Source organism: Panthera leo, chromosome B1 (genome assembly GCF_018350215.1).
Source record: "Panthera leo isolate Ple1 chromosome B1, P.leo_Ple1_pat1.1, whole genome shotgun sequence".
Lineage (NCBI taxonomy): Eukaryota > Metazoa > Chordata > Mammalia > Carnivora > Felidae > Panthera > Panthera leo.
The window spans coordinates 138,436,908-138,449,314 of record NC_056682.1 but is presented as its reverse complement, the minus strand read 5'-3'; the positions used below and the strand labels follow the sequence as shown (position 1 = coordinate 138,449,314).

The window sequence follows — 12,407 nt, the reverse complement described above, 5'->3', positions numbered from 1 at the left end:
TTGAAGTGGGATTGTACAATCATCCCCATTTGACACACCAAACAGACCACTGTGCTATGTCGAAGACATGCCCAAAGGCAACACAGAAAGGAAGCAGTGGAGAGTCTGATGCATAATTCAGTACCAGCTCCCACCAAGGCTTGGCCTGGAAATTCGAGTGGTTTTGCTAGATACAGGATACCAACCTCCTCGCCACTGGCTATTCGGTGAGCCAGATCTTTTAAGTTTCTCATCATTCTTTCATCCCGAAAATCATAAGGAAACGTTTCCGTCCATTCTGTCAGGAGTTGAAGGATTTTGGGTGCAATTTTTCTTATCTGGTTCTGGGGAGAAAAAGCAAATCTCATTGAGTGATGTCTATCACCATGGACTGCATCAAACACATAATTGCAAACAGTGTCACTGGTAAACTTCTAGTGCAAAGTCTTTAGGGTTAAAGAAGAAGTCTAGTCCCCCTCCCCTAAGTCAATGCCAAGTACCACCAACTTAAGGCAGGATCTAGGGGTCTTCCATGGCATTAAATTTATATTGTGGGGTTTTGTTTGTTTGTTTGACATGAAGGGCATGACAGTTTATCTTAAAACAACTGTACCATACTGCTCATAATGACCAGCAAACACATTATGATGGCTTTTCTCACGGGTATTAACATGGCAGTATTTTTATATACTGAAATGTTTCAATAGGACCAAGAATGGTAGAGAAATAAAGATCTTAGATGAAAATGAACACTAATAATTCTGGCGTCCTACCCTATATTGTGTCCTTTATACCATTCCCAATTCCCTTTGCACAGCCATGATACCATGCATGCCCCTCAGCCTGCGGATAAGGAAACCAACTTCACAAAATCTAAGCCACACAGTTACCAATCCTAATAGAAATAGAAAAGAGAAAGCATACTAATAGAGAAAACTGTAAAGTTCAAGATATATCATTACCTTATCGCTATTAGGATCACTTAGTCTCTGGTGTTCAACACATAAGTGGCAAACCTTGGCCATTAACTCGTATGGATGCATAAATAACCGAGAACTGAGTAGGAAGGTAAATATGTATGTTCTCTGTGGCAAGAGAGAAAAAAAATCATCACGGTTACATTCTCCACGAAACTAGTATCTTTCCCATATGTGATACATCTTAATCCATTAAATTCTCTGGGTCAAAGTTAACATACTACCGTTTCAAAAGTAATGCTTAGCAGTAAAACACCTGAGGATGGATTTTTCCTTTGCCTTCTGATGTATCTCTTCCCTTCAACCACACCAAAAAACCCAGAAGTACAAGGTAAGTTTATCTACCGAAATTATTCAAAGCACATTTTCATGTCCAGCCTCTGGAGTCAGTATACCAGGACACCTAACTCATTTTAGTAAAGAGGAATGAACTTCAGCGCAGAGAAAGAGATCTAACTTAAATATACCACCCATACAGAATCTTGTTCTGGGTCCAAATGTTATGGTAACTCAATGGAAACCAAAAAAAAACCCACCAACCCACATCAGCTCAAGAACTCTCCAGTGCATCCAGGGTGGCACAATGTAGTGTTTGTATGCTTGTGCCAGAACATTCAAAGGTGGGCTTGCAAGTGATCTATTTCCTTGCCCAAAAGCTAAGCAATTTGATAAAACACAGTATCACACTATATACTTTTCTTTAACTACATTGTCTCCCAAGAAGCCAGTAATGAAGTAGAGCTTATTTATTATAATAGTTTCAGCCTCCCAGTGAAAAGAAAAATTCGTTTTTTTTTTTCTTTTTTTTCTTTTTTTTACCCCCCTTAGGCGCCTTTAGTAGCTCATAAACACTTACACGACTGAACAACGGATTCCTTTTACTTTTGATTACAAGTTTTCCCTGTGTGGCAACATATTTCAAAATGCTATGTAACAAGTCACACACAGAGAGAGAACTCAAGAGGGAACACTATGGTGAATTACAGTGGCAAGCACAAACTATCCTTCACACACCAAGGTCATTATTATATTTGTAAAAACATGAATCTAGTGTCTAGATATTTTCATGCAATCTTTATCAACAACCAGCTGTTGTTGAGTAACAGGGGCAGCTGTAGCACAAGGAAGGGGGAGGGGGGGCAGGAACACCACTTGCCCAGAAACAGAAAATCTAGGTTTGACTGCGGATAGGGGTTGAGGCTGTGTGTGGATTACTCAACGTTCTGAATTTCAGTGTTCTCCTCCCTGGCCTCCTGGAATTGCTGTAAAGGCTGAGAAAATGTAAATGGATTCCTGAGATAGAAAGTGTTATCTATATAAATGTTGGCTATCGAAGTAAAATATTAGCAATCTATAAAGAATTGCATCTTGAATATAACTCTTGTTCTCCTTTCTATGAAGTTTTTCCGCCTATGAACTTCACTTTTCTCAGCATAGCGATGGGCCTGGAAACCAAAAAGGCATTAAATATTCTGGGAGTATCCAACATCCTCTAGCATGTCTATGCAAGGACCAAGGTATATGCATGGATTAAAGCTACAGATACTTCATTTACATGGTATCTGACTGTCTACAGTGTGGTACCAACCCTGAATAGAAACCAAACTGCAGACAATAATCAAAACCTGGATCATACCCAGGCTCAGTTTGATCTCAAAATACTGAATAATCAATAGGCAGTTTCTTATTCGAAAAATTCTCGGCAACCCAGATATAATTCAGTAGTATCTAGGGTCCCTGCCTGCTACAGTGTATTTTTTCTGAAGAATACCAACGATGTGTTTCACAGTAACAGGGATACCTACATCCGGATAGTAATCCACATTAGGTACTAAGTGCTGGATGAGTGCTTCCAGAGACCCAGAGAGGAGGTTGTTGTCGTGGTAATACAACCCTCCGCAGCTGTCATCTGCAGACTGATAGAGGTTTCGGTTGTAACCACTGCTGTCAAACATTGCTGAAAAGGGAGGAGTCTGAGGCATGCTTTCCTAAAATGAATAAAAAAAAAAAAAAAGGAGAAAACATAGTGTGAGTCATTTGCAGTCCAAAAGAAAAGTAGGCTTTCATGGTAACGAGGGAATAAATACTTTTAAAAATAGGTTAGGTTCTGATCCAGTATCAGAATCCATCAAGAAAGCAAACTGCTCTTAGAGTAACACATGTATGCATACTTTTGAGTACCCATGTCATTCAGTCAAATGCCATAAAATGCTTAGATCAAAGGACCCAGTTTGGACTGAAGAGTCAAATCTCTGGCTGCCACATTTAGATACCCCTCCTTCACAGGAAGAGAACTGGGCTTCCAATTGCTTTATCTGACTGAGTCAAGTGTTACCCAGAGGCAGAAACGAACAAACCTTCCCAGCTGGTTAGGAAGAATTACATAGCAAGTAAGAACTATCAGACTAACGGTGGTCATAGTAGGAGACAACCAAAACAGAAGTTGGACAAACAGAATTGTAAGAGAGGCCTAGAATTAAAGCACACCGTGTGTGTGTGTGTGCACGCGTGCACGTGAAGTGCATGTGTGTTTCCAAACGTACGTATCAAGAGTTAATGCTGACTCCAGCTCCCTTGGAAGAGCTGATGCTGTTGACTTTTGCCCCTTTGTGTCAAATTCTTTCGGGGTGGGGGCTCTGTAAAGCCTCAGTTCTCAGTAAACACGTGGGCTGAGAGGCACCTGATTTGGGGAACAAGAAGCCCCATAATGGTCCTCTCCATTTGTGTGCTTTGCAGCTCACAAAGCCCTTGTTTGGAGGGTGCTCAGTAGAGGCCAGAAGCTATTAAGTTATTACTTGGATTCCTAGGGACAGAGCTCCCGACCCTGAGAATAGACTCTTGGTTTCTGACAGCACGTCTGGACAATGGAGGCATTCAGGAGCTGCCAGACTGAGAGTTGCAGAAGGCAAACAATGAAGGAAGGCTTTGGACTGATGGGGACAGGGTGTGTGGAGGCTGCAGGAGGACACAACCTGGGCTAATCCTTCTTTTCAAGATGCCAAAAGATATTTGCATCCGAATGGGGGAGGGGAGTGGAGGCCTGCCTGAGAAGGCACATCCTTCACTCCTAGCGCATCTATTCCAGCTCCAGCAGCTAACGGGGATCGCCGCATCATAACACGTGCACGTGCCTCGGCAGGAATGGTCAGGGGTTGGGTGTTGGGGAAAAGAAAACAAAACAAAACACATCTACTTTAAGGACAACCTGGAAGGTGAAAACAGCATTTAGGGAAGGAAGAATCAAGAAAAAGAAATAGAAAACCAGCTTCAGCATTTTGTACTCTATCCCATCCACAAACCAGTGCCGAGGGAGAATGCAAAAAGCAAAAGCCTCGAATAGGAAGAAGCTGATTACTGAGAATCATGCCGGGAGAGGGGTCACGACCTGCACCATCACTGCCAAGCCTCTGGCTGAGGCAGGACATACTCGTAACAGCCACAGGATCAGGAACACGGGATGCAAACAGTAACACAAATACTCCATATGTAGTTGGTAAGACCTTGCACATACAAATAATTATTAAATAACTCAATGTTAACATTTTATAAGACAGTGGACAAAGTGTGTTTCTGTCCTCTTCAAATTGCTAGTTTTCTATTAGTACGATTCATGTGCGATATAATCTTTGCAAATAAGTTGTCCTTGGTGGGAAGAAAAAAAAAAAAAAAAAAAGAGCCCATCTACCTTGCTGAGAAACTCAAAATGTCCTTAAACTGAAACTCTGGGACCCAAGATGAGACGCACCTAAAAGATACTTCTGACAGCCTGGGGGGAACTGTCCATCTGAATTTGGTTACCTACCTCTGGCTTAAAAAAGTTTTAGATGGTTAAAACCACATGGTGTCCTTCACAAACAGGATGACAGTTGAAACTCATTCTGTCATGCCCGTGCAGTTGGTTCTTGTTTGTTTTTTTTGTTTTTGTTTTTTTTTTTTTTTCTGCCAAGTACTTTTTGCCAAGGATTTTCTTTGATTTCTCTACCTATTCATCACTACTGAAACCATCCCTAATAAAATGATGTTGGGAGATGGTTGGCCAAAAGACTTGGGAATTTCAGAAAATCAGAAAATGTTCAGAGTTCAGAAGGACCACTGAAATCATCTGGTGAAGAATGAAAAATAGATTTCATTCCATTTTCCAACTGTAATTAGAAGCGGGTGCCTGGAGGCCAGAGGATGAATAAGAAGATTGAAAGGCTGTAACTAAGTGGGAGAATGTGTGTCCTAAGTGATTAGCAATGACTGCAAAAACGGCCATGGAAGAAGCCAAAGCCCAAGTGCCATCACAATCTGCTCCAGTCTCCTGCTTTTATAAATGTGCGAACTAAGAACCTGGAAGGTGAAATGAGGTAACCACGCTAAGATCTCACAGTGATGTGTCTATAGCATCAAGTGACCCCAGTGGACTCCCCTGAATCTTGCACTCCTGCTGCCTTCTGTTATTGACAGTAAGCATTAGCCAACAATAGTCAAGGGTCATCCAGTCCCCTTTTAAGGAAGCAGCACCAAAAGCCACCAAGTATGTGTACTTCTCAATTATTCACTCCCACGAAGCACACAAGGACTCAGATTTGACCAAGCGCTCAGATTTAATGAAGCCCTAATCTGGTGGTTCGTAGCTGTGGAGACTTCAGAAGGTAATTCGCCTCCACTGCCCCCCACATAGGTTTTTTATTTAGAAAATTATTCCCAATTTTGCTCACTCCTTCCAAAAGTATAAAGTATAACAAAACTATCATATTCGTTTAGAGCAAAGTTCTTCTTAGAGCATTATTAGAGCAATGGAAACTATATCACTCACAGGATCTCTTTTGGGAGTTATGAAATATCAACACTTAGATAATCCCTTCCAACCAAGCACCAAGGAAAATACTGCTAATAGCAATGGAAACCAAACTGAGATAAAGTCAATTTTAAGAAGAGAGACCGTCACAGGTCATTTGCTGCCTTCTAATCAGCTCTAACTTCTGCTAATCAACTGATTTCATTTTCCCATGAACTATCTTGACTGTTGAACTTGCACACAGCAGCAATCAAATGCTGAGATTCAAGTCACTCCAAGAGATCCCAGCCCCTTATTTGTGAACAATGCTCATATTTTTCTACCTTGCCTTAAACTCAAGATAGCATCTTTTCAATTCTAAGGTATTGGCCCTAAGGCCTATTCCCTTCCTCAGTTGTGCATTCTGCTACTATGGGTTCCTTTGTGCAGGGAAAGGTCTCCACATTTTACCTTCCTTTACTTCTCTGATGCCCCTTCAGGGCTGCTAACCTGAGAAATGCCTAGATACACATTGAAGAAGGCTCTGGGAATGTCAGCAGCTCCTGTTTGTGTAAGGTTTACTGCCTACAAATGCCTTTTGGGATTCTTACAGCTACCCTGTTTGGCAGACATCCTCACTCTGTTTTGACTACCTAAGAAGCTAAGGTTTAGAAGAACTATCAAAACTGACTGGGATTACACTTCAGATAAGGGACACATAGGACAGTGTTTCAAACCTGGATCTCCAAGTTCCAGGTTCAAAATTTATTGTACTATGTCATGTTACACTGCAAATGGTCTTCCTTGAACTTTTAGTATTTAACCCATAAAACGAAAAGTCCACCAGTCTATTCCAAATTGTAAGTTATCAGAATAATTTATATTGTTTCCTTTTTTAGTGATACATGAAATAAAAGTGTCTTACAATGGACGGCATCTTAGATTCAGTTAAATGCAGTCATATTTGCTTTTGCTTACTTTATACATTTCCAGTAAAAAATCTTAATGAGACAAATGACCAAAATAAAGATCATGGATCACAGTATTGAAAACCCATTTCTGGACAATCTCTAACAAGTGGCCAGTCTAGCCATTTTCTAGAAAGAACAACTGCCTTGTGTAACAGATGCATTTGGCAAACAAGGGGAGGTCAGGAGAATGGTACAGAAAGTACTCTTTGGGAAGTGCACCTTAAATACCTAAGAATAAACACAGCAGGTTTTCTTTCAAGTATCTTTCTTCCCTGTTATTACCCACATCGAGACCCACTGTTTGCTCAGGGGCACCTGGGTGGCTCAGGTGGTTAAGTAACTGACTCGATTTCGGCTCAGGTCAGGGTCTCACAGTTCATGAGTTTAAGCCCCACATCTGGCTCTGGGCTGACAGAGTGGGGCCTGCTTGGGATTCTCTCTCTCCCTCTGTCTCTGCTCTACCCCTGCTTATGCTCTCTCTCTCTCTCTCTCTGTCTCTCTGAAAATAAATAAGCAAACAAACAAACTTAAAACAAAGAAAAAAAGAGCTACTGTTTGTTCAGTATTACTCAGATTTGTAATCCAAGACTTGAATTTTACCTGCTTCAGTTCTGGAATTGAAAAATGAGGCTCAGAAGATTAAATGTTAGCTTGGTTTTTGTTTTAGAAAACAAAGAAAACATCCGAGACCTGGACATGAGAATCCAGAAAAGCATTTGTCCCCAGGCACTACGAACTCTAGGAATCATGTGCTGATGGTTTCTGTAGTGGGAGAAGGGCAAAGGGTGAGGCTGCTCTCATCCCAGAGATTCCATTTACTTATTTATTTCATCTCAGTGTAGTTCTGATTTCTTATCTGCAGCAAACCTTCCCTTTACAGCTCTCAGAATTAATATTTTCTGTCCCTGGTGTCCTTTAAACTCTCAATTTACTTCCCTTGACCCTTCGCAACATAATCTCAAAACCAACATCTCCACTGCCTACCTCCCTTCCTTAGCACAAATTTCACCCTGTCCAATACACCTAACTGTGGGGACCTGTTAACCACAAATCTTGTTTAGGAAAAACTGACTTGCCCCAAGTTAGAATGTGTGACAGCATTAAGGTAAAATACTGGCATTACTTTACTATTCCGTCAAACTTCAAAATAGTTAATTCCTTTGGGAAGAAAAAGAGATTTATATGAAATACTTGGAAAAACTGCTGACTTTATTCAAATCACTAGCAGAAAGATAAGGCAGAGGACGGGGTAATCTCCTAAGCAATTCTCTCAAAGTTTCATTTGTAAATCCTTTCCTGGAAACTCAGAATACACTCTATGTGGCCAGTGGCTCTTAACTTTCTAGGGAGATGACAAATCTCTCCCCACACTGCCCTCAGAGAAATATACCTACAAGTTTGCATATACTTTGAGGGAGTGCAGACCCCAGGTTAGGAAGCACATGTGCAGGCCTGCACAGAGCCTAGATACAACTTATCTACTCGTCTAACTTGGTCTAACACGTTCGAGCCTGGCTCCTTAGATATCAAGGAATACTTGTATTTGGAGTTAGTACCGATCAAATGAAGTTAAAGAAAATTTTTAAATGATACTTCTTCTGATTTGGGTCCAGATATTTAAACAGGTGTTTTCTTTCCCTTAAATTGCGACGGTACCTTGGGATGGGGAAAGATGCCATGAGACAACGGGAAACAGATTTTGGTTTTTAAAACAATGAACCAGGCTAAAAGAAAGCTCAGAGCCATGAAAATTAGCATACAGATTACAAGTTCTGTTGGAAAACTTCCCAAAGGGAAGTATAGGATGTATCCAACTCAGGTATACAAGATGAATGTTCTTTCTTAAAATTAACTTGGTAAGCTGAAAAGTTGGTTGACAGGCAAGATATGTTACAGGGGAAGCTAATTCAGTCACGAAGATAGATCATGTTCTTCCAAGGACTCTGAAAAAGTTCAGCCTGACATTGATCCAGAAGCAAGGAGGCAAGCTCTGGGTGATTTAAGGGATGAATGGATTTGAAAGGCATGCCTAATGGTTTCAAACCAAGGAAAGCACCAGATGAAAAGCTGCTTTTTTCTAAACAGCAGACTGTGTTTGAATTAGCGGCTGCTTTTGCACAATGTTATTTATGATGAGGCAGGTGCACCGGGATAAGGTGGTTTCAGGTGACAATTCAAATTGGAAAAGAGGTTGAGGTAAAGATGGGTGTGGGAACTAAATCAAAAGCCATCCTTCAACATCTGCTGTAGGTGCTGGGTAAATCTCTACCAGAATGTCAAATCAGCATTTCCTGTACACTTAACAGAATGAGCTAGAAAAGGTAGGACTCAAAAAAAAAAAAAAAAAAAAAAAAAAAAAAGGTATAAGGGGCTTTGAATCCATATTTCATCAGAGAGTACTTTGGTGAAATATTGAACAAATCCAATGCGTTTATACTGATCGCTTATCTTTTAGTTTCTGTTTAAATGCTAGGCATGTGTCCCAATTAAAAAGAAAACAAACCAACCCACTGAAGTAGAGGAAGGCCTCCCTATCACAGCTGAACTTTGAAAGTGTATTTGTTTAGTGACGAGAGGCTTAATTTAATATCCTGGAATTACCGGTTTCCCAGTTCCCATCTAGATTCCAAAGGAACTTTGCACTTCGGTGAGATGCACCTTCTTCCTTTTTTCATTTGAGGATCCAGCAAGCTGCAGGAGAACACATTCACATATTTCAGCTTTACTGCAGCTGGTTTCCTCCAGTGCTTCTAGCCTCCTTTTGGCACTTCTGGATCTCAGAATACAAGGACTGACCTCATGCTCATACAGTGTAGCTGCATGGGCTTTTGAGTCAGGGTGAAAGTAAAAGTCACGTTTCTGACACTATCTAAAATGTGGCTTATTTTGAGCTTGAAAATGTCTAGATTATCCTCTCGCATCGTTCCTGAGCCAGTGGGAGTCCTAAAGGCAGAGATTTCTAGCAACATCTCTGGAAACTGTAGAAATGCTCTTCTGACCTCCTTGAGAAAAGAGGTATGGTCACTGAGAGAGCAAACAATGCAGAGTAGACAACTCAGAATCAACTCACTTCTCTGGCATGTGATTAAAAAGTAACTTGCTCCCAGACAGGTACATTCTTTGAAACTGAGCCCCAAAGGCTTAGTAAATTTTATAACCAGGGTGGGAGCAGGAAGTCGGTATTTTTTTTTATTAAAGAAGGTGTTATTTCATTTTGCTTGATTTATTCTGGATGCTACTTTAGAAATCTTAACTAATTCCTAATTGATGGAGGAAGAGGGTTGTAACTCAAATACTGACTACCTTTGGTTTCCTTGGAAGGAGATCAAAGCAAAAATTTGTTGTCTCTTGTCTTGGAGATATCTTGGTAACAGTTTATTAAAGCACAAAATGATATTTCACTACATGGCAACTCTAAATGGGCCTGGAGGGTCATATAAAACTTTTCTACAAGATAAATCTTCACTGTGTGGGCACAGATCACAGAACAAACAGGTTGATATTCTCTGTGCATTGTTTTGAATCATCTACAACTTCCATGTAGTTCCTTATCTTACCAGTAGATGACTCCACGTTCCTGGTCTTTGTAAAAATTGGTGCTTTCCAGTGGTAAGGGTGAGTGCTGGTTTAGAAAAGTAAAAGGACAATTCGAGTTCTGGGTGAAATAAAAACTAAGAAATTGGTGTTTGTCATCTTGGCATATGATTGAATTTAGGAAAGTGGCATTGTTCATGTTGTACAGTTGAAAATACTGGCTGAAAAAGTCAGTTGGTCTTATTTCCTAGGTATTAAGTGCCTATCTATGATGAGAATTAATTATTTCATTTTCCCAGAGGGGTAAAAGTGATCTTCTGGATAATCAAAATCATCATTATCTAATTACATGCTGTCAAAAAGAACCTTCCTGGATATTGGAAATTTTCCTCTTCTACACTATCCAACATAGCAGCCATTAGCCACAAGTTAGCTACTAAGCATGTAAAATGTGCCTAGCATAACTAAGAAACTAAATTTTGAATTCTGTTTAATTTAACTAAACTGAAGTTTAAATATCTCCATGGGGCTATTGGCTATCATACTGGATGGCACAGATAAAGTTGTTGAGTCATCATTTATAGCGTAAGCTCTCGGGGGCGCCTGGGTGGTTCAGTCAGTTGAGTGTCTGACTTCGGCTCAAGTCATGATCTCGCTGTTGGCGAGTTTGAGCCCCACATCAGTCCCAGTGCTGATAGCTCAGAGCCTGGAACCTGCTTCAGATTCTGCCTCCCTCCCTCCCTCCCTCTCTCTCTCTCTCTCTCTCTGCCCCTCTCCTGCTCACGTTTTGTCTCTCTCTCAAAAATAAATAAACATTAAACAAAATTTATAGCATAAGCTCTCAAGACAAATTACAGAGTATCATACAGAGAGCATCCTTTACTGAAAGGGTTTATTCTTCTAAACCCAATTCATTTCAGCAGGAAAATGACCTGATACTTAGTGAGGACACTTAGTAAACAAGCAGAATCTTCCATTTACATTTTATTATGGAACATGATTCCTGGAATAATTTTATTTTTCAGCTCCAAGTTCTTGAAAAACTATGTCCCTTCTCTTTTTGATAAATAGAGAGATACAGGCAGTCTGTAAAGTGTTTTCCTCCCTTACAAGGTTAATTTGTACTCTCGCTGTGTAAAACTGGCTTTCATACCAGGGCTTCCTAATAAAATTTGAATCAAACGAATGACTTCTAGATACAGACATACCTTGCAATGGAATAATAAATATATTAACCTAAGGAAAAAAATTATTGGTCAAAGACTGGTTAGAAATTGCATAAATGTTAACACTGACTTAATAAGTAAAAAAAAAAAAAAATTCGAACTCAACTTTTTTGATAATTAGTATTTTCTAATACACTTATGGGGAAAGAAAGCAGGTCAAGAAAATATTAAATCTCTACATAGTGCTTATCAATAGAAAGAAACTTCACTCTCTTTGCTTCATTTTCATATACCCAGAAAGTAGCTGAACATCTAACTGCAGACATTACATCCCTAATCTTCCACCCCATTTAGGATGCAAATGCATGAAGTGATAGTACAGCAGAATAAATCCACGGTCAAAGAACTAAAAGCAACTTATAAATCATCTAGCTCAATATCCCATCAACTTTACAGATATTGCAGGTAGAAGGAGACAACAAATGACTTGTTAGGGCTCCAGATCAGACAGGACGCACCTCCCTATTCCCAGAGTAGATATCTGCCCACAGCACTGGGCTACAATATCTGTTATTTTAAGATAATCAAGGGTTGTATACATCTTTTTTTTTTTTTTCGTAGGTTTAACTGGAGAACCAAAACAGAACAACTGTATTTCTAGAAAAGTGAAGGGAGTATGGAGATAATACCTGAATACGACCACTAACCACAAAAATGCCATAAATCTAAAGCGGTATATTCAATAGCACCATTTGTCTCTCTCTGTAAGACTTCACAATACATTATAATGTCTTTACCATTTATTATTTGTGGCATCAGAATCAAGATGCCAGATTCTCAATCCCTGCTTCAGGGATTTCAAATTCTTCTCCCAAGTAAGGGAGAAATGCCCTCTTTTCCCCATCTCCTGTCTCAGGGAAGACTCTCCAGAGCCATCCAAATTGCTTCTCCAAAGTCCACTTCTTCCAGGTAGCCTTTGGAGATTGATAATGTTGATTCTATCATTTAATGTGCCATA

The 12,407-nt window shown here is 40.0% G+C and overlaps 1 protein-coding gene across 11 annotated transcripts in view; it reads right to left on the bottom strand.

Annotated features, from left to right (window-relative positions):
- The window catches only part of RASGEF1B (RasGEF domain family member 1B), a 642,397-nt gene that overhangs the window by 23,714 nt on the left and 606,276 nt on the right, over window positions 1-12,407 (bottom strand). For all 11 annotated transcript variants that reach the window (XM_042936076.1, XM_042936078.1, XM_042936079.1 and 8 more), the window contains 3 exons: window positions 2,762-2,944; window positions 942-1,064; window positions 186-323 (listed from right to left, as the gene is read on the bottom strand). In XM_042936076.1, the coding sequence (XP_042792010.1) occupies window positions 186-323; window positions 942-1,064; window positions 2,762-2,944 (444 nt within the window). The remainder of the gene's footprint in view (window positions 1-185; window positions 324-941; window positions 1,065-2,761; window positions 2,945-12,407) is intronic.